Source organism: Onthophagus taurus, unplaced genomic scaffold (genome assembly GCF_036711975.1).
Source record: "Onthophagus taurus isolate NC unplaced genomic scaffold, IU_Otau_3.0 ScKx7SY_15, whole genome shotgun sequence".
In the NCBI taxonomy this organism is placed as follows: Eukaryota; Metazoa; Arthropoda; class Insecta; order Coleoptera; family Scarabaeidae; genus Onthophagus; species Onthophagus taurus.
In genome coordinates, this window is record NW_027248940.1 from 4,074,745 (window position 1) to 4,097,905 (window position 23,161).

At 36.5% G+C, this 23,161-nt stretch overlaps 1 protein-coding gene and 1 long non-coding RNA gene across 2 annotated transcripts; both read right to left on the reverse strand.

Annotated features, from left to right (window-relative positions):
• Window positions 1-6,076: 6,076 nt before the first annotated feature.
• Window positions 6,077-11,221, reverse strand: LOC139432423 (uncharacterized). The gene has a single exon (XM_071200946.1). The coding sequence runs from the start codon at window positions 11,219-11,221 to the stop codon at window positions 6,077-6,079; it is 5,145 nt and encodes a 1,714-aa protein (XP_071057047.1).
• A 9,773-nt stretch (window positions 11,222-20,994) lies between these two features.
• On the reverse strand, window positions 20,995-22,017 carry LOC111417835 (uncharacterized). The gene is made up of 3 exons (XR_011642190.1): window positions 21,912-22,017; window positions 21,645-21,838; window positions 20,995-21,560 (listed from the first exon to the last, which is right to left on the reverse strand). It is a non-coding gene; the product is annotated as an uncharacterized lncRNA (long non-coding RNA).
• Window positions 22,018-23,161: the final 1,144 nt, after the last annotated feature.

Genomic DNA, 23,161 nt, shown 5'->3' on the forward strand with positions numbered 1-23,161 from the left:
AAAAATTCTTTAACGCTCAACTTCCAATCTTTTACTTCACAATCCATGCCCAGCTGCACAACAGTTCCATGCTCCTCAAAAATATTTCTATACATTTTAGGATCTATAATAGTTGATTCTTTCTTTAAAATTTTTTCAATGCGACCGAATATCCTGTCAGATGGGAGATATGAATGTCCAGGCACTGGAAAAATCAATTCTATTGTTTTAACATTCGGAGGTGCCACATTTGTCAAAAAATAAGAACACATTCCTATCATTGTAGAATTCCGATTTTGTCCTCCACAACCATCAGCGCATAGACGTATATTTGAATATGGTGAAAGATCGACTTGTGATAGGCAATGAAACACAGCTGATGATATCTCATTGGAACTTTTTTTATATTCATGCTCCATCCACGTATAAATAAATACGTTTTCTGGGTTCATGTGACTTTTTGAAGAACCTCTTACAATGGTAAAATTATAGATGTATAGCTGCCGGCTGAAGTAGGCAATTTGATCTGGTATTTTTGGTATAACCAAATTTGGAATAATTCAAGATTAGGAGTCTCTCTTAAAAATCGATGATTTTTTTTTTAATCGATAGGAAATGAGTCAAAAGAGGCGTAAATGATAAAAAAAAAGTGCGGAAAAGTGTAGTACTTACCGAAAAATCACTTTAAAGTTGCGATTTGACGTTTCTTTTTGGAAGTTCAAAGCAATGTTAAAATTGCATTTTCGTATTAAATCCTAACCTGAAATTGTTTAATTTATACCCACGCACAAAATAAAAAGTTATTTTCACTAAACTTGTTGAGATTACAACATATTTTCGGATTTAAACCTTGTTTCTTAGGCTATCGATGCAGAACGACAATTAAATGGCGTTAGATAGAATTGTTTCTACCAAATGTGTATTAATAGACTTTGTGTTAATGGATTGTGTATCAATTGATCTGTCAAATGACTGAAAGCTCTTTGCAATCTTTATGTTGTAAATATAAATGATAAATAGGTATAGTAGCTTATTTAATAGTAGTTTAGTTAAATTAAAATAGTTATTAAAAAAGACATGCTTACAAAATAAAAATAAATAAATAATCCGTGTGACGATAGCAACAAACTGTGTATTGAACCAAATGACAATTACAACTGACAACACAAGCAATGTTAACCATGTATTTTCTCGTATTAAATCCTAACCTCAAATTGTTTAATTTATATCCACGCACAAAATAAAAAGTTATTTTCACTAAACTTGTTGAGATTACAACATAATTATTCATAATGACACCTATGTGAAGTTAGCCCCCAATTAAACAGAATTTTACATGTATAGTATTTTAATTATAACATGAGAACCAGTGAACCGATTTCGATAAACAATGTCTCATTCGAAAGCTTAATCTTTGGCCAATACGAAAGTGGAAATGCCCGATTGACGATGTGACGATAGCAACGATAGCAACAAACCTTCCAACAACAAATTTTTATCCGCAATTTCCTATCTATTTTATTAGCTGATATCTTTCTTATTATTAGATATAGCAGAACACTAAATGCACCATATGAAAGCTTGATTCTTTCTTTATAAAATCGTCGGTCCTCGTTTGCCGATATGTTAATATTAAAATCAATAAAAGATGAAGAACACCGCTCTGTACGTAAAATAGCTTAATATTACCAAACTTCAAGCCCTTGTGCAATTGTTATCAAACCGAATTTTAAAAAACTGTGTTCACAATCAGAAAGAACGCTCCTTCAAATATCTTAATCCGGGTTTTTGTCGGTCAATATCTATTAGCATCATGGTTAAATCACCTTTAATATACATCTCTATATACAGAAACGTTTAATTGCTCTACCTCTAAACAACTTTCTTACATATTTGATATGAGGAAAACTATAGAAGTATATCATGAAGTTATAGACTTACACAAGGACGTTTTTGGTCAAAAAAGTACCAAATTCACACGTTTTAGCTACTTTTAAACATTGTTGGGATCAATAACTTTCTTATATCACCAGGAAAAAACTCTATAACCAAGCAGCGATAGCCGCGTGTTATACACCATTAGAAAGAGCAGCAAATTGTAGATAAGATAGATCTATACTTCTATAGTTTTCCCAATATCAAATAAGAAACTTGTTTAAAGGAATAGTAATTAAACGTTTTTGCGTGTAGGGATGTATATGAAGGGCGATTTAAGCATGACGCCGATAGACCCATTTACCAACGAAAACCCGGGTTAAGATATAATAAATTTAAAGAGCGCTCTTTCCGAGTGTGATAGTAGTTTTTTAAATATCTATATAAGCTATTTAATCTAAGTACAGAGCCACCGCTTTGTAGTTTAAGTACAGATTGATCTTAGTATTAACTTATTGACAGACAAAGACCGGTTTTAGATAGAGAAAGAATCTCTAATTATTATCTCGAATTATCTCTAATAATAAGAAAGATATCAGCTAAGAAAGTAGATAAAAAATTACGGATACAAGTTTGTTGCTATCGGACAAATGTGGAGGAGGCTGAAAACTAGAAACATAAAACTAAAGAAAATTCCAATATTTTTCAGCACCACATAAAGACTGAACATAATATAAATTATGGAGGAGTTGAGCTTTTACATTCGTGTAACAAATTATAAAAATAATAATAACTATCTACTTATGAATGAACAAGTTCAACTTTTCCATAAACCCATCTTCGTATAATTTTACAATATACATGTTGCTTAAAAATCGTCAATCTTGCTTTTATCGATGTAATATCGCCCAAACAAGAATTTTGTGTAGAAATTAGATTTTGAGTTAGAACATACAAAAAAAAACAAACATTATAAACATTTCAAATAGATTTTTAGAATCTATTTGTATCTTATATTCTATTCAATTTCTTTTTTCGAATCTATCTTTGCTCCTATCTGGCGACGCTCTTGTACATAGTTAATAGACACACAGTCTATGTAACGACAGGCACTTAATCATTATGACCAATGCGAAGTTAGCTCCAAATTTTTCTAGCTCCCAATTAGATAGGATTTTACATGTATAGTATTTTGATTATAACAAGAAAACCAGTCAACCGATTTCGATAATCAAAATCTCATTCGAAAGCTTAATCTTTGGCCAATACGAAAGTGGAAATGCCCGACTCAAAATCTCTCGTGGGGTCATTTCAATAGCTGTACGCACATAATTAGTAAATTTTGAAATCGGGCATTTCCACCTTGGCATTCATTGCAGATCATACTTTCGACCGAGATTTTGATGACTAAAATTGGTCAATTAGTTACGAAGATAATTGATGTGTTTAATTAATTCGTTTGTTGTGTTTTAATCAAAATCCTTAAATATTTCGAATCGGGCATTTCGACAACAGCATTCAGCCAGACACAAACTTTCGATTGAGATATAAAACATTAAAATCCGTCAAACTGTTCTTTAATTATAGTCGATTTAGTTTAAATTAATTTTTTTTATATTGCGGACTATACTTTTGAGCGTTCACACGTGCATAAACAACGAGCCGAAGACGGTGTCATTTCGAGGGCTGTATAAAGTTAGCGGGAGAGAATTGAAATCGAACATTTTGTGATTTCGATAGAAGATACTATGACGAATCGAGTGACGTATAGATCTTGATCATCGGGTACATTGTTTACGAGTTATCACCACTTAAAGAAGGTCAATTTTGTGTTATTTTCGTGTATCTTCGCATTATTTTGGCATTTTAGCGAAATTCGAAAGAGTTTTCAAATCGGGCATTTCCACTTTCGTATTGGCCAAGGATTAAGCTTTCGAATGAGACATTGTTTATCGAAATCGGTTCACTGGTTCTCATGTTATAATCAAAATACTATACATGTAAAATGCTATTTAATTGGGGGCTAACTTCACATAGGTGTCATTATGAATAATTATGTTGTAATCTCAACAAGTTTAGTGAAAATAACTTTTTATTTTGTGCGTGGGTATAAATTAAACAATTTGAGGTTAGGATTTAATACAAAAATACATGGTTAACATTGCTTGTGTTGTCAGTTGTAGGTAATTGTCATTTGGTTAAATGCACAGTTTGTTGCCATCGTCACACGGGTTATTTTTTTATTATTATTTTGTAACGTCTTGTTTAATATTAATTTTTAATTAATTAACTATTTTAACTTAAGTAAGGTACTATTAAATAAGCTATTATACTTATTTATTATTTATATTTACAATATAAAGATATTTCAGTCGTTTGACATATCAATTGATACACAATCTATTAACATAAAGTCTATTAGCACACATTTGGTAGAAACAATTCTATCTAACGACAGGTAATTGTCGTTATGCTTTGATAGCCTAAGAAATAAGGTTTTCATCCGAAAATATGTTGTAATCTCAACAAGTTTAGTGAAAATAAGTTTTTATTTAGTTCGTGGGTATAAATTAAACAATTTGAGGTTAGGATTTAATACGAAAATGCATATTTAACATTGCTTTTAACTTCCAAAACAAAACGTCAAATCGCAACTTTAAAGTGATTTTTCGGTAAGTACTACACTTTTCCGCACTTTTTTTTTATCATTTACGCCTCTTTTGACTCAATTCCTATCGATTAAAAAAAAAATCATCGATTTTTAAGAGAGACTCCTAATCTTGATATATGCCTAAACTTTTGGCAATCAAATGAAAATGTAATTAATTCATTTTTCTTTTCTTGTAGTTTTTTGAAAAACGCCGTTGCTTTTAATTTATGAACTCTTTTTTCTATAATTAATTTGTTTTTTTTTCATTAGGACGCATTTCCTGTTTTAATCTCTCCGACAGTTCGATGCATTTGGAACATGCATCAGTTACCGGAGTTCCAAAGCCAATATTGTAATCATTAGTAAAAATTTTTTGAAAAAATGTTCTTTTTACATGACGTTCAGAATTAACATTGCTGTTATAAGTGCGCCAAAGTTTTGAGATGCTTAATCCGCTAGGCAAATATTGTCTACTATCTGTTTTTGATCTACAATGGTGGCTTTCTACACATTTTAAATTTTCAATAAATCTTTTTACCGCAATTCGTTTCTCAACAAATTTTGTACTAATCCGGTCGCCCCCTCGGTTTTCTTTTGGCATTAGTCCTGTGTTTAAATGGTTTCTACAAATTCTTTGTACACGATCTTTGGAAACGTGAAGAATCTGAAGAAACGTTTGTTGGCACACTTGAATTTTATATTTTTCATAGCGACATTTTTTCACAAAGTATTTTATTGCCACACTTTTTCGACTGCTTCCTTCTTTTAAATTTCGGTTTTGTCTTTTTGGTTTGTCGTGGCTACAGTATTTTAAAATAAATGCATCCCGCTCAACTTTATTTTTATGCAAATAAAAATTCCGTTGAAAATTGTAAATATCCAATCCTGTTAATTTTTTGCAGTGGAAGGTTTTGCCATTGTGCTTGCATATTGGGAAACATGGCAGATTAGGAGAGGAATATCTGAAGGAAATAAAGTTAAATTATTCTGCTGTGTATCATAGAATTTAATTTACTATTCGAAAAAATTAACTTCCCTTGTTAACATGTCGCCGAAAAATTATGAAACGGACAGATCGAGTACTTTTTGTACAAGCTTAATAAATTCTTAAGAAAAAAGAGCTTACCTTTCACGCTTACTGATTTCTCTTTTCCATTTTGATTTATCCGCTATTTTTTTTTCTTCCTTTCCCTTTTTTTGAGGGTAAAATAACATCTTGACTCATATTAGACATAATTTGTATGTACAGGATGTCCCAATTTCGATGTCCGCATAGGCTATCTCCGAAACTAAAAGAGATAGAAAAAAAGTAGCTTACATGTCATGATCTCGTTTTTCGAGAAAATGCTAATGCCGAAAACTCCGAACAGCTATTGTTTCGTAGCTCAAGTTGGTTAGGTTCTTTTTAAACACTCCCTTTCGTTTCTTTGACTTTATTAATCGTTAACAAAATAAAGATACACTTCTAAAAACACTGCTCAGCTCTACGCTTATTATATATGTCTGCTATATGAACAACACACACACGGAATGTGTATCACGCACGCGTCGCCCAGCGGTACGGTGGGATGCCTAAACGCTCGGCGCTTCCCTCTCCCCAACATACTCCCCCGCCTTGGAATGTTCCATTTCAACACTCTGTTTAGGAAGTGGGCAGACATCAGTTGCTGCTCTGACGTAGGTTTTTCCTTGCACCAGAACGGTCACTACTCTTCTTCGCTTGTCGCTGCCGGGATGAAATTTGAGGATTCGTCCCAGTGGCCAATGTTGAGATGGTGAATTTACTTGCCTTACCAACACGATGTCACCCACATCCAATTGTGCGGTATCCTTGGCCCATTTCCCTCTTTGTTGCAAAGTGGTGAGATAGTCTCGCTGAAACTGCTTCCAAAACAGTTGCTGAAGACGTTTTAATTTTTCATAACTTCGTAATCGGTTTGGCAGTTCGTCTGATATATCCACCTCAGGAATCGCGTTAATTGGGCGACCGATCAAGAAATGACCAGGAGTTAAAGGTTGGAAATCGTTGGGATCGGTTGAAAGCGGATATAAAGGTCTGGAGTTTAGGATACCTTCTATTTGACACAATAATGTCGTAAATTCTTCGATCGTTAATGTAGCTCCGGATGTTACTCTTTTAAAATGCCGTTTAAATGATTTTACCGCTGCTTCATGCAAGCCACCAAAATGTGGAGCACGTGGAGGCATAAATTTCCAAGTTATAGAATGCATAGTCAAGAAGCCATTTATTAAATCATCCCGAAAGAATGTTGTAATGGCTCTGTAAGCTAATTTTAATTCTTTATCAGCAGCCACAAACGTTCTGGCGTTATCTGAATAAAGCTGCTGTGGGAGACCGCGCCTCGCGACGAATCGTTTTAAGGAATTTAAGAATGTCTTACAGGTCAAATCCGAAAGGAGTTCCAAGTGAACAGCCTTTGTTGAGAAGCAAACGAAAACACAAACATACATTTTCAGCATTCGTCTGCCGCGGTATTTAGTTTCTTTAACCTCAAAAGGACCAGCGAAATCCAGTGAAGTGCATTGAAAAGGTAAGGTTATCGCTGTTCTAGTTTCAGGTAAGTTTGCCATTTTTAATTGAACATGTTTCGGCGAGTATTTATAACATACAATGCAACTTTGTAGGACACGTCTAACGGTATTCCTCCCAGATATTGGCCAAAAGGACTGTCGAATAGCAGCCAAAGTGGTTGACGCTCCTGCATGAAAATGCCTATTGTGCTCTTGCCAGACAATTAATCTCGTTAATGGGCAGTCTTTTGGTAAAAGTATTGGATGCTTAAAATCATACGGTATGTCAGCATTTTTTAATCTACCACCAACGCGTAATATGTTATTGGAATCAAGAAAAGGTGACAATGACCTTAATTTACTCGACGTGGACAATCCACCCTTTGTGTTCAGTTCATTTATATCGGAGCTAAACTCACGCTGTGCCAACAATATAATTTTTATAAATGCTTTATTTATTTCATCAGAATCTAGGGGTCCAAATTTTCTAACATTACATGGCTGTGATGCGTTTTGTTTAAATCTCATTACGTATGCCATCACTCTTTTTAATTTGTTGAGTGATGAAAACTTAGTCAACAAATCATCTGTTCGTTCACAAGTAAGTGTAACTGCTTGCCTCCTTTCTTCTTTAGTTTCGGTTGTATCAACATCATAATCTACCTTCCAGGTTTCAGGAGAATCATACAGGAATTTTGGACCACTCCACCATATAGATTCATTTAATTTGCTTATGTCATTAATGCGTGTTGGAATATCGGCAGGATTTTCTCTTCCTGCGACATGGTACCAATCAGTAATCTTGCTGAGGGCTTGTATCTTGGCCACTCTATTGGCAACAAATACCTTCCACCTTGTCGGATTTCCGTTAAGCCAGTTTAGTACTATTGTCGAATCAGTGAAATAAAATAGTTTGGAAATGTTATAGTCTAGATCATTTTTTATGCGGTTTACCAATTTGACTAATAGTAATGCACCGCATAATTCCAAACGTGGGATTGAAATTTTTTTCAATGGTGCTACTCTCGTTTTAGAACAGAGTAGAGAAATCTTTATGCTACCATCATCCGTAACGCATCTCACATAAACGGCCGCTGCATATGCTTTCTCGCTGCTATCGCAAAATGCACAAAGTTGAACATCCACAGGCTTGTTCACAAGTACTCGTCGAGGAATGGAAATTTCCGAGACGGAAAGCAATTGCCCCTTTAAACGGTTCCAAGCATCAACAATAAACTGCGGTAAATCGTCATCCCAGTCCAACCTCATTATCCACAGTTGCTGTACAAATACCTTTGTTTGAGTCGTAATAGGTGTTACCAATCCCAAAGGATCAAATATCTTGGAAACACCTGCTAGAATAGTTCTCTTTGTCACTCTTTCAGTTGGTTTGATACTTGCGTTAATAATAAATCGTAGAGTGTCATCTGATGAAGACCAAATAACACCTAAAGTTTTGTTATCTGTCTCGTCTTTAATTAAATGTTTATCATTAGCATTTGTACTTGTACATTTCTTTAAGATCTCCATACAATTGCTTCCCCATTTTCTTAAATTGAACCCTCCACTGGTTAGTATTTTGGATATTTCTTCTTGAAGCTCTAAACCGTCTTCTAATGTGTCACAACCTGTGATAAGATCATCCACGTACATATCCTTTATTATTGCTCTTGCTGCCAAAGAATGCTTATTCAAGTTTGAGTTAGCCAAGTCTGTCAAACACCTAGTAGTTAAGAATGTTGCTGGTGCAGTTCCGTAAGTAACAGTACATAATTTGTATACTCCAATTTTGTCCGTAGGTTCGTTTCTCCAAAGGATGCGCTGAAAATCGCAATGATTCTCACAAATTCGTACCTGGCGAAACATTTTCTCGATGTCAGCAATCAAAGCTATTTTGTGTTTTCTAAATCGTAACAATATCGAAAATAACTCGCTCTGTATTGTGGGTCCTACCAATAACGTTTCGTTTAATGATAATTTACCTGGAGTTTTTGAAGAGGCGTCGAATACAACTCTAAGTTTAGTTGTGGAGCTGGATGTTTTAAAAACCGGGTGATGGGGAATGTAATACGAATTTTCTCCTTTAAGCTCCTCCAAATTGTCACTATTTAAATCAGTAATTCTACTCATATGCCCCAACCTTTCATATTCTCCCATAAACCGTTTGTATTCTTCCTTCAGAATAGCATTGCGACCCAATCTTTTCTCCAAGCCTTGGAATCTATTTAATGTTTCTGCTAGGTTGTTTCCCAACTGTTCCATCTTTTCGTTAAAGGGCAATCGCACCGTATAACGTCCATTTTCATCTCTTGTGGTAGATTCAACAAATTTTTGTTCGCATTGCTCCTCTTCTAAAGACAGCACTCGTTCAGAAGGACATTCATCTAAACTCCAAAATCGTTGCAACTGATTATGCAAGTCTACCGGGTTACTTACACTTAAATGGCAAGTGTTCATTGTTTCGCGGTCTAGGTGTAATCGGCCAGTTATCAACCACCCAAACCTGGTTTCTCTTAATACAGGACTGTTCCTTCCCAGAGTTATCTTCCCATTAAGAAGTAGCTCATAGAAAATCTCAGCACCAATCAGCAAATCGATATCACCTGGTGTATGCCAATTTCGATCAGCTAATTTCACACCCTTAGGAATTTTTAGATCTTGTTCATTTAGCTTTATGGTAGGAATTTTTTCAGTGATACGATTCAATATCAAAAACTGTAGGTTCACTTGATAACTAGTGTATTTTGCTTGTATGGTCAAGTTTGTTTGTTTGGATACCTGAGAGGTAACTCCATTCACACTGGCTATTGTTATTGGGTCTATGGTTGTCTCAGTGACGTTCAGTTTTCTCGTGAATGCCTTCGTAACATAATTGGTATCGCTTCCGTTGTCAATAAGTGCACGTGCTTCAACCAATTCATTTCCGTTTTTTATGTAGACCGTGGCAGTCGATAAAATGACATAAGTTCCTCTGTTAACAGCATGAGAGGTAACGGCTGTCCTTGGGGCTTCACTGTTCTCATTTTCCAAATGGAGTAAGGTGTGATGTCGCTTACTACATTTGAAGCAATTTCGCTTCGATTTGCATTGCTGTACAGTATGATTTAAGTTTAAACAATTTGTACACAGTTTTAAATCCTTTGCTAATCGTATTCTATCAATAATAGCCCTCTTAAGGAAAATTTCGCATTGAAAAATGCTATGGGAGGCCTTGCATTGAACGCAACTAATTTTCGTAGCTGTGACGTTTGTTATCGCACGTTGTTTGTAGGGTTTGGAATAGTCCTTGTCTAAAGTTTTATTCGACTGAGCAATAGTTTCCAAAATTTGGCATCGATTTTTGATAAAATCCGTAAATTCGTTTAAATTGGGAATATCCTGTGATACTGATTGTTCCCATAAACGACGCGTGTTATTATCGAGTTTTTTCGTTAATAAATAGACCATTGGAACATCCCAATGTTCTACCGGTAATTTTAAAGCTTTTAGCGCTCGAAAATGCTTCAAAAAACCGTCTAAGAATTGTCTCAATGACTTCGGTGCATCTTTTATTACGTTTTCCAACTCGAAAATTCCGCGAACGTGGCTGTTAACAATGATTTTCTTGTTTTCGAATCTTTCGTTTAATAACTCTAAAGCGACAGGATAATTTTCACTTGAAACTTCTAATGATTGTACTACTTCTGCTGCGGCATCTTTCAAAGATGATACAAGATAAATAAATTTTTGCACTTCAGAGAGCTTATTGTTCTCGTGAACCAATGCGTTGAAGGAATCTTTAAATTTGTACCAATCTTCATAGTTACCGTTAAATTCAGGTAAATTTATTGTTGGCAAACGTACGTTATTTGTATCTAAATTACTGGCAAAGTTGTTGTTAAATGTTGACGTGCTCGTATTAGCTGATAATTGTACCGTTTTTTGTAATATTTCCTTAGCTTTGCTGACGTTTTTGTAGTACGCATGCTCAAACTCGACCCGCTCGCGTTCGTTATTAGGTTCATCGACCTTTAATTCCTCGATTTGATCTTGTATTATTTCGTATTCGGAAAGTACCTTTAGGTGGTTTTCCAAACGTATTTCTAACTCCGTAGCACGTGTTTCGTCCGTGCTAGCTATGAAGTTAGCAAATCGTGTTAAGGATGCTTTTAACACAGCACGTTTTCTAACTAGTTGATCCGCCATTACAATGATAACAGTAACATTAATCGTCGAATGAAGGTTTTTATTTTTTATTTAGGATTAGGAAAGTTTAGGAAGATCGGTACTTACTGTGCCGCCCCCGTGGTTCTAGACAGTTGTCGCCTTTTGTTGTCTTCTCTCCGTTCTCGAACGCCTCGCGTTCCGTGTCGTTTGCTGAAGGTAATCTTCAACAATCCTGCTCGAAGGACCAATGTTTCGTAGCTCAAGTTGGTTAGGTTCTTTTTAAACACTCCCTTTCGTTTCTTTGACTTTATTAATCGTTAACAAAATAAAGATACACTTCTAAAAACACTGCTCAGCTCTACGCTTATTATATATGTCTGCTATATGAACAACACACACACGGAATGTGTATCACGCACGCGTCGCCCAGCGGTACGGTGGGATGCCTAAACGCTCGGCGCTTCCCTCTCCCCAACAGCTATCGTCTTTTGTTTTCGCCCTATCGGCAAAAACTGAAAATTTTACAAAAACGACAATCGCGAATATCTCACTTATTATCAAAGATGGAGTATTATAAATAAAACATTATATGGGCAACTTTTTACGAAGAATTCAGTGGCGTAGGTAGAATTTTTTTTCCCATCATTTATTTTCGAGATTTTAGACGTAATTTTATTTTTTTAAATGGAAACCATAGTTGGCTATGACTTAAAATAATTTGTTATTTTCTTCTGATAACAAATATATATAGTTTGTGGGGTATATTTCTTATGGTTATTGAATAATTAACAAAAATTCATTTTGTTTTGTCTAAAACTAATGTATGTATTTAAAAGTTAATGTTGCTATGGTGATAACCATACATACTATGATGGACCATAATGTATCAAATAATTGCCAAAGTTTGTATTTAAAAATTCGATAACAAGTCTGGCATTATGTGCTGGTACGATGCACCAGCATGTTAAGTGTCAAAGTATAACAAAACTGAATAAAACTTTACAATGAATTTCGAAAATTATGAAAAATGTAACATGATGGAATGCTATATGTTATCAGATAAGAATGCGACGTTAGCCGCGGAATTTTATTTCACAAGATATCCAGAAAGAAGACAACCGCACGTAAGAACCTTCAGCCGGTTAGCAGAAAATTTAATAGATATTTGGTCCTTCCCCAAACCACATACAAAAACATACCAAAATGACCTGCAAGAGAAATTGCAACAAGACGTCTGGCCCAAAAGCCGCTGCTCCCGAATATGAAAGAAAAATAAGTATAAACCATACAAAGCGGGGCTAACTCATTATTTACGTGCCGGAGATGTTAATCGAAGATTAGAATTTTGTATATGATATTTAAAAATATTAAATAATCTGCTGTTTGTTCAAAATTATCTGGACCGATGAAGTCTCTGAGTGTTCAAAGAAGATTGGGGTTCAATGTATGGTGTGCCCTTTTAAATAATAGAATTTTGGCATATAGTATCTACCATAAAAACTTAAACTAAGGGAAATACCTCAATATATTAAGGCAGCACATTGAGCCTTTGGTCGACAATTTGCCACTAAATATGTCTCAAATGATATATTTTCAATATGACGGAGCACCAGCACATAATGCCAGAGTTGTTAGTGAATTTTTAAATACTACTACAAACTCAAAGACAGTAGAATCTAACAGGACTGCTACATCCATTGTTGTGACAGCCTACCCGCAAACTATGTCACACCATTTTCCACGCTCAGCTGTTGTTATGATCTATGCGTTTGCTGTGAGAGGTTATATCCTAGACGTATTCATATTGGTTTTGAAGTTTTATGTTTTTAGACGTATTAATGTCTATATCATATAACCTCTAAAAACATAGACAGTTACCAGGCGTGGCAAATAGTGTGACGTAGAGTGCGGGCAACCAACCCGTAGTCGACTACAAAAATACAATGGATGTAGCAGTCCTGTTAGATTCTACTGTCCTTGCTACAAACTTTAGCAATAATTGGAAACAATGCTTTCCCTCATGTTATGGTTATCACCATAACAACATTAAGTTTTAAATACATGCAATAGTTTTAGAAAGAACAAAAAAAATTGATACATTATATTCCATCATAGTATGTATGGTTATCACCATAGCAACATTAACTTTTAAATACATACATGAGATTTAGATGGAACAAAATGATTTTTTGTTAATTATTCAATAACTATAAGAAATATACCCCACAAACTATATATATTTGTTATCAGAAGAAAATAACAAATTATTTTAAGTCATAGCCAACTATGGTTTCCATTTAAAAAAATAAAGTTACGTCTAAAATCTCGAAAATAAAAGATGGGAAACAAATTCTACCTACGCCACTGAATTCTTCGTAAAAAGTTGCCCATATAATGTTTTATTTATAATACTCCATCTTTGATAATAAGTGAGATATTCGCGATTGTCGTTTTTGCAACATTTTCAGTTTTTGCCGATAGGGCGAAAACAAAAGACGATAGCTGTTCGGAGTTTTCGGCATTAGCATTTTCTCGAAAAACGAGATCATGACATGTAAGCTACTTTTTTTCTATCTCTTTTAGTTTCGGAGATAGCCTATGCGGACATCGAAATTGGAACACCCTGTACACAACACCAAAAACACGCTTAATAACTTATTAATAAAACAAACTATTAAAAAATTTAAATTAAAAATGGCCGCGTATCAGAACCCTAGCTCACGTGATCGTGAATCGTTATTGCTGTTGGACGGTTGGATAAGGCAACTTTTGCCGCGATACTCGCTATAAATATAGCGAGTTTTGCTATGACAAGAAAATTTTAAAATGATTTTAAAAGGGTATATAGCATGTTTTTTAAAAAAATTAAGATTGAATGTGTTGAAATTTATAAAAATAATGTATTCCAATATCTAACTAAAATTTTGTAAAAAATGGATAAGGCGAGTTTTGCTACTACACGCCTCATATAACCTCCATTACTAACATAACCTACATTTAAATGTATGTGGTGAAATAATCTATAGATCCCTGTATATATATAAATGTCATCAGCTGAGATGTTAATAGGAAGATCATTTATGTAAATAATAAAGAGCATTGGGCCCAGAATTGATCCTTGTGGGACACCAGATATAATATTAGTAACATCCGAAGTTCGACCTTTCCACTCTACACACTGCACTCTATTGTTAAGATAACTACGAATCATTTGATTTGGTAGACCTCTTATACCATAATGTTCCAGTTTATCCAACAGAACTTCATGTTGGACGCAATCAAAGGCCTTTGACAAGTCACAACACAATAATTGAACATCCTCCTTCTCGCCAAACGCACGTGCTACAGCATCAACCAAGCTAGTTAGAGCTGAAGTGGTAGACTTTTGTAACCGTGCTGCGCTTCATTAAATAATTTGTTAGTTTCCATATACTCAATAAATCTGCTTTTTAATAGAGATTCGAAGATTTTTGAAAAAACAGGTAGTATAGAAATAGGTCTATAGTTTCTATAATCATCTGGATTATCCGATTTGAAAACAGGGACCACTTTGGCCACTTTAAGTTCATCAGGAAATATGCCGTTTGTAAAGCAACAATTTACCACATTAGTAAAGGGTATAGCTAACACGTCAATAACATTCAATAACAGGGTTTTTTTTATTCTGTAGGGAAAGGACCGTCTGGAGAATCTCATGTTCAGTAGTAGGCTTTAAGAAGAAGGAGGACTGTCGACTTCCGTTCAACATTCTGGAGACAAGTACACTGGGATTTAGATTAGGACTATAACTTTGCTTATAAAACCCTATTATTTTTATACCACATCTTAAAATAGATAACTTTAGCTTTAATTTGAGATATAAATCATTTCTTAACTCCTCAAAATGAGATAGACCCAATTTTTTTAAATTTTTACATTTTTTAACATAGCCCTACTTGACAGATGATTTCGTATGTTCTTTCTCGAAACACTTTTCTTATTAAACCACATCATTTTTATACCGCATCTTAAAATAGATTGTTTTAGCTTTAATTTGAGATATAAATCTTTATATATCTTTTAGATATAAATTTCTTAACTCCTCAAAATGAGATCGATACGATTTTTTTAAATTTTTTGACATAACCCAAATTGACAGATAATAATGTACATATGTTCTCTATCGGGAAAAATTTTCTTATAAAACCCCATCATTTTTATACCGCATCTTAAAATAGATTCTCTTCTTCTTCTTCTTAAAACCAGGGGTATCCACATGGTGTCTGGGCTTATATAGCCCTTTTACCACCAGTCACAATTTTGTTTTGTTTTTTTTTGTTGTATCAGTTTATCCTCACATTAGGTAGCCCTGTGGGGGGATAAAGTTCCAAAGATCAGAGACAACTTAAATAAACAGAACTACCGGAAGGGGGGAATGATCCTTCCCTACTACCTTAACCCATCAAGCCACTTTTACTTGCTTAAGCACCTATAACCCACCGTTATGCCTATAACCCACCGAACGGCGACAGATGTACATCCCCGGGTCAACCCCTCGCAAGGATGAACATCTACCGAACAGTGATCCCTGCATTAAAATAAAATCAAACAAAAATTCTTATCTTGCACAAAAAATAAAAAAGCATTCTCAAAACTCTAGCGTTATTGGTTGCCAAAAGCATACTAACATTATATGGAGGAAAAATGCCCTCCCTTCTCAGCTTAACAAACATTCTACTTCTGTCCAACTCATACGTTTCACATGCCAAAATAATGTGGTTAAGATCCCAAAATTCTCCACAACTGCAGTTTGGCGAATCCGCCATGCCAATCCTGTACAGATGTGCAGGAAACATGCCATGTCCCACTCTCATGCGATTAATTGTAGAAATCATGTGTTTAGATTCTGAACGTAATTGCTTATACCATGCCCCTTCTCTGACATCCCTCTTAATCAACCACAAGGCTCTGCCCTTGAATCTGCTACTATCATCCCAATTCCGCTGCCATGAATCCAATACATCCCTCTTTAGTTCGTAGACAATGTCACCAACGTCCTTGCGTATCTGATACAATGGACCAGTGTCACCCGCTGCCAGACCATCCGCCCTCTCATTGCCAACAATTCCCACATGGCCAGGAATCCAAGCCAACTCAATCTTCAGTTCTTCCACAGTACACTGCCAGCTAAGTTCTTTAACTTTGTTCACCAGATAATGTACCTTCGTCTTTCTTCCCATGGCCACCTCCAATGCACGGATCACACTCAACGAATCCGTGAATATCACCACTGGTGACACCCTGTTTGTCTTTACATAGTCCATCGCCCACCATACAGCAAACAATTCTGCCACAAATATGTTAGCATGATCCGACAGTTTTCCGGAATAGGACAACTCCAAGTCGGACGCATATACTCCAAAATGGACTCGTTTGGTTGGATCCCCCGTCACCGAAGCATCTGTAAAAATAAACTTTGCACCCGGCCACGACGACTGAACTTCCGATTAAATACAGCATTATAGTTAAAGCTAACTGCAGGCAATGTTTGTCTAAGTTTAGCACAGACTAAATCGGTTCTCACTTTGGGGGCATGCATATACACCTCAAAATCTACTCTGAACATGTCCAACACATTAGTGCGTCGCATATCTACTATTCTTGGTAGCAGGGTTTCGTATCTCTTTATAATCAGTGCTACTCTACTATCAGCCACCCTACCATTTCTATGTAGTTGGCTCAAATTTTCCATTAAATTTCCTACCGAACCAGATCTACGCATAAGGTTTTTCACAACATATTTATCCATTAACAGGCGCAACCTTAAATCCAACGGCATAATATTCGCTTCCACCAATAGTGCATTAGTTGGTGTAGATCTAATTGCACCAGTAATAGCCCTCGCTGCCTGGAGCTGAATGCCAGCTAACTTCTTAAACACCAGAACTGGGACAGGCAACATCAACCAAGTAACAAACTCCAGTCTAGACTGAATAAGTGCCTTATAGAGTAACGCAGAAACCATCGGACCACATCCCCATCTAGTTGATGAAAGAGACCTCAGCAGATTAAGTGCCTTCTGACAGCTATTTACAATATAGTTCACATGCTCCCTCCAAGACAGCCTCACATTCAGATGTACACCCAAGTATACCGTGTTCACCGTCGTTGCGATATTTTCGCCCCTTAGCCTAATTGGAGGGATGAGTTCAGGTCTTCTCCTGCGGCTAAAAAACATTGCCTTCGACTTACTAGGTGCCAGACTCAAATTACGTTCCTCGAGAAAACTCGCTGTCGCATTCAATGCATCGTTCATGATCTCAACTGCCAATTCAATGGAACCCCCCTCCTTCAACAAAACCACATCGTCCGCGAACACAACAGTTTTTATTTCACGCGCCTCATTTATAATACTAATGCCTCTGATGTAGTAGTTAAATAGTATCGGACTTTGAGAACTTCCCTGGGGCAAACCCCTGTATGAGGTTCTACCTCCTATCTTGCTGGGGTCATGTTTGAGCCGATATATATTTCTGGTTAAAACCTGACGTAGAAGAGCAACCAGACAAGAAGGGCATCCATCCCGATTAAGCATTCCTAATAATAAGGTGATATTTACATTATCATAAGCAGACAAAATGTCAATGAAGACCCCGATCATAATATTTCCTCGATAAAACGCCTGCTGGATGGACCTAATCACCGTGAAAAGGCAATGAGCCACTCCCCTACCCTTTCTAAATCCAAACATCGTTTCGTCAAACATCGAACGGGATTCCATCCACCACTCCAGACGCGCCAGAGCCATTCTTTCCAGTAATTTCCTAGAACAATTGATTAGGGAAATAGGTCTATATCCCTCTCTTGAATTAGGGTCTTTACCCCTTTTGGGAATCGGAACTACCTGTATTTCATGCCAAATATCAGGAACATTACCTCCATTCAAGATGTTATTAAAGTTCAACAGGATGTCTTTGCTACTATCTGAAATGTTGTTTAACATGGCAAAACTGACGTTGTCTGACCCGGGGGATGTTGTCTTTTTAAATTTCAGAGCTAACTCTAATTCCGTTCTGTTGAATGGTTTGCCTATATTAATATCCGACTCTTCAATTATACCGGTTGCAACCTTTTCCAAATTAGGTACATACTCTCGACACTCTCGGACAAAGGTGAGACATAAAATCCCGGGTCCATGCGAAGTCTGTAGATGATTGTGTTTCAGTGCCATTAATGGCTCTGTCGTAATGCCTAATGGTTCCCCATATCATTCCTAATGATGACTCCCTGGATAGTGATTCGCAGAACCGTTTGAAAGATTCTCGTTTCTTTTTTAGTAGAAGTCTTACTCAAAGCTATATATATACCTCTTGACTATGATAAAATTAATCTCGCTAGGACACGTCATAAACTGCCTGGTTACCATCTTTGTAAGTCCCACGATTCTCGTGCAATCACCATCCCACCATCTACAACGGTAATTCGTTTTGACATTCAATTTAATCTTCGGAATGAAATAATCCGCCGCCTCCCTTATTGCCATTATCAATGCCTCGTAAGAAGGTGATGTTTCCAGCTTTAAACAGTTGTCAATGTGTTCTGAAAAACTAGTCCAGTTTGCCTTCTTGTAGTTAAACCTATCAGTTTTCGGGGTTTTGAATTTGCTAGGGAATGGAGTCCTGCTAGGAAGTATCCTAGCTAAGACGGGAAAATGATCACTTCCCAAAGTGTCTGAATCGGTTTTTGACACAACGTTTCGCACCAAATCCGATGAACAAACAATCAAATCTATAACGCTGGCATTGTTATTTCTATTTAAAAAAGTTGCTCTTCTTTCATTCATCACGGTCAAATCCAATGTTTCAATTAGCTCGTTCAAAGCCAGGCCTCTTTCGTTCACAGTGTAACTTCCCCATAAAGGATGGTGTGCATTAAAATCGCACAAAATAATAAAAGGTGCAGTAACATTCAAGAGTAATTGATTCCAATCGTAAATACTGAAACCCAAATCAGGAGGAATGTACCCCGCCACAAAAGTAATACTTCCCACCCTGAACTTGGCAAAATGAATTCTCTCCTCGATCACCATCGGATCGTCTAGCCATGTCGCTTGTACACCTCTTTTAATCAAAATGGAAAGTCCTCCATACCCATCAGTTCTTGTGATATGTCTAGCATTGAAACCAGGAGTAGTTACCAAAAAATTTGACTAAGATTCGGCTTGTTTCTGCTTAAACTACAGGAGTTCAATAACATAACATTAATACTTGAACTTGTGTTATCCATTAAACTAAGTAGAGTTATTTTTGGTGTAATGTACACGAGAAACAATGGTAGATGGTGCTACAAATGAAGCCGAAACAAAACTATCGTTCGACAAGGTTGGAGATCTTATCTCATTCTCATTCACCTGATAATTAATTTCGTCTGCGTCGCACATCTCTTCCAAATTAGCTTTTAAGTCGGCTCTATTAAAACCTTCCTCAGTAGGACGAATTTTCTTAACTAGAGTTTCTGGTGTTCTTCCATCCTGAAATAACATAAGTTCTGGGGGAGTCCCACTTCTACGTTTAGGAGAACTTGCTGGATTATGCGACTTGGTTACTCTCTTAATTGTAAAATTTTTCTTAGATTGTGTAGTCGCTTTGTTACTGTTTGTATTTAAACCTCTGCTAGACTGGCTGTTAGAAGGTAACCTAGGAAAATTAATATCATCATTTAGTCTATTAATAGCAAACTGTTTGTCTGAGGTCTTGTTAACCGCCATCAGTGCTTCGAAAGCAGAAATGTTGTAAGTTGCCATTAGTTTTTTAATCGTAGATTGCTTTGTAAATTCAGGACAAATTCTCTCACTAAAACGGGTACCCATCTCTGTAGATAAATGATCACCCTTACAAAAAATACAGTTGGGGTTTTCCTTTTTTGTGCATTGTTTGAACTCATGTTCCTCCGCACACCCGGGACATCTTAATTTAGATTTGCAAATTTTCTTGGTGTGTCCGTATCGACAACATTTATGACATTGTACTACTGGTGCTGTATATAATTCGGTTCTTCTTACATTAAAAAATAATTTGATGTAATTAGGGATTACCGTCCCTGCGAACGTAACTAATAATGTTGAAGTATCTCTGTATTCAAATTCTATTTGTGAGCCTGAATCTCCACTAACTTCTTTGGCTATTTTCCTTTTGAACCTTCTCACTGCAAGAACTTCCCTCTTATTGTCTGTGATTAAATTTTGTTTGATGTCCTCTTCGGTGAAGGATGGGTCTATATTGCGGATGATAGCTTTACAAGATATCAGATGAGTTGGTATACAGGGTGTCCCGTATCTTCTGCATCAGAGCATTATACGGTAGGATACATTATTCTGAAGCGATCTTTCTAATAAAATTTTTCCGAAATGTTTATAATAACCGCAGGAGAACGGTTTTAAGATCACCAGCGTGTTAGTAAACGCCGAAGGGAACGCCTTCGGAGATCGTAAATCTCACTCAGGCAATCGATCACACCCCCGGTCGGTCCGCCGCGCCCAGCCCAACCCAACCCAACCCAGTTTATGTATAAATTTAATAATTTATTGCAAGAATGAAATTGCTTTCCAACATAAGGTTTGGTGATACGCAGGTAGAAATTAGACGAGGTTCAATAAATATCAAATAAAATCGATGTAGTTAACGCTTTGGTAATGAACAGTTACAACATCCAAACGAGTGATTCGAGGTCGAACTACAATAATTGACAAACAATACAATAATTGTCGTACGATGCTGACAAAGTAACGAAAAAAGATATAAATCGGTCAAAATTAAGTAATAAGTAAAAACAAAGAACTTAAATGTTTTATTCCAGAATTTAAATAAATATAAAAAAATAAAATATTGTATGCGAATCGCTATCCTAATCGAAGATATCCTAATGCAAACGCTTTTGTGCAGTTGGATTTCCGATTGAGGATGGAAGGAAGATTAATTGCTCATCGCGGGGAAGGCAGACCACAACGCGGTGTTCGAGACCATGAACGAATTCTAGAGGAAGTTGAGGAAAATCCGACAATGAGTACGAGGAGATTATCAACAGTTTTAGATATACCAAAAACAACGATAAATAGAGTGCTCTGCAATAATAACATACACCCCTATCATTATTCGGCTGTGGAGGAGTTACATCCAGGGAAGTCTACTGTTGTTCGAAATGCAACCCATTATTTGCAATGCATTTATGGGCCCGTGTCACGATGTCTTGACGAACATTCTCCAGCATTGTTGGTGTGATCAGCACCGTTGCCGCATGGAATTTGGCGATGACGTCCTCTACATCCTCCGACTCCTGCTGGTAAACTTCTTGTTTGAGGTATCCCCAAAAGAAGAAATCCAGCGGAGTTAAATCCGGAGAACTATAATAAAACATAGAATATTAGTTAATTCGTTAAGTAAGTACGTTTTTTAATGAAACTAGTAATAAAAATTTTAATATTTACCGAGGCGGCCATCGAATCGGACCGTATTGACCAAACCATTGCCCCGGGTAGGTTTGGTTCAGCCATGCAGTTACCCGCCGGATGTTGTGGGGCGGTGCACCATCTTGCTGGAAGAAACTGGGTCGTTCGTTATCTGGCAATGCGTTTAGGAATTCTGGAAGAACATCCTGTAGGAATGTTGCGTATTGCTGACCCTGTAAATAACATAGTATTTTTTAATTACTATATCTGGTGCTTGTTATTAATATTTTGCAAATTATTACTTACATTAAGCGACGGGTTGAACTCGTAGGTAATGATGTTATTACCAATAATTCCTGCCCAAATGTTGATCTTCCAGCGCCGCTGAAAGCATTTTACCTGGGTTACGTGCGGGTTTGAAAACAGCCTGCCCTGGTAAACATACTTTCATCGGTCCAGAGTATCTTGGACAGAAATTCTCCGTCAGCATAATGGCGTCTTAGCAACTCGTGACAAAAATCCAGGCGCATCTCCGCATCCCCTGGATGTAACTCCTGCACAGCCGAATAATGATAGGGGTGTATGTTATTACTGCGGAGCACTCTATTTATCGTTGTTTTTGGTATATCTAAAACTGTTGATAATTTCCTCGTACTCATTGTCGGATTTTCCTCAACTTCCTCTAGAATTCATTCATGGTCTCGAACACCGCGTTGTGGACTGCCTTCCTCGCGATGAGCAATTAATCTTCCTTCCGTCCTCAATCGGGAATCCAACCGCACAAAAACGTTTGCATCCGGGTGTCTTCGATTTGGGTAGCGATTTGCGTACAATCTCGCCGCCCTTCGACCGCTGCACCGAGCCTCCCCAAAAACTAAATGCATGTCTGTGGATTCTTCTAAGCTATAATTCATTTTAACAAAAATGTCTTCACTAAACGAATGCAACAAACACTCTGACGACTTTATTCGTCTTTATCACTTTATTCTTTAACATGTGGTTCAATTCAATTACTTCGTATTTTTTTAAAAACAAATAAAATTCGCTTCGTGACCCTACCTTGTCTAATTTCTACCTGCGGATCACCAAACCTTATGTTGGAAAGCAATTTCATTCTTGCAATAAATTATTAAATTTATACATAAAGTGGGTTGGGTTGGGTTGGGCTGGGCGCGGCGGACCGACCGGGGTGTGATCGATTGCCTGAGTGAGATTTACGATCTCCGAAGGCGTTCCCTTCGGCATTTACTAACACGCCATTGGTGATCTTAAAACCGTTCTCCTGCGGTTATTATAAACATTTCGGAAAAATTTTATTAGAAAGATCGCTTCAGAATAATGTATCCTACAACCGCATAATGCTCTGATGCGGAAGATACGGGACACCTGTATATGTTCTCCAGTTATTTACCACATCAAAGTTGGCATCTAGGAATTTGTTGGCATTAACATATGAATCGAATTCTATTGCTAATCTATTTTTCCCTCTTTTTTCAACGAGTTTTACACTAGGTATCATCAGGTCATAGAAGTATTTCGCTATTTTCATATCGCTT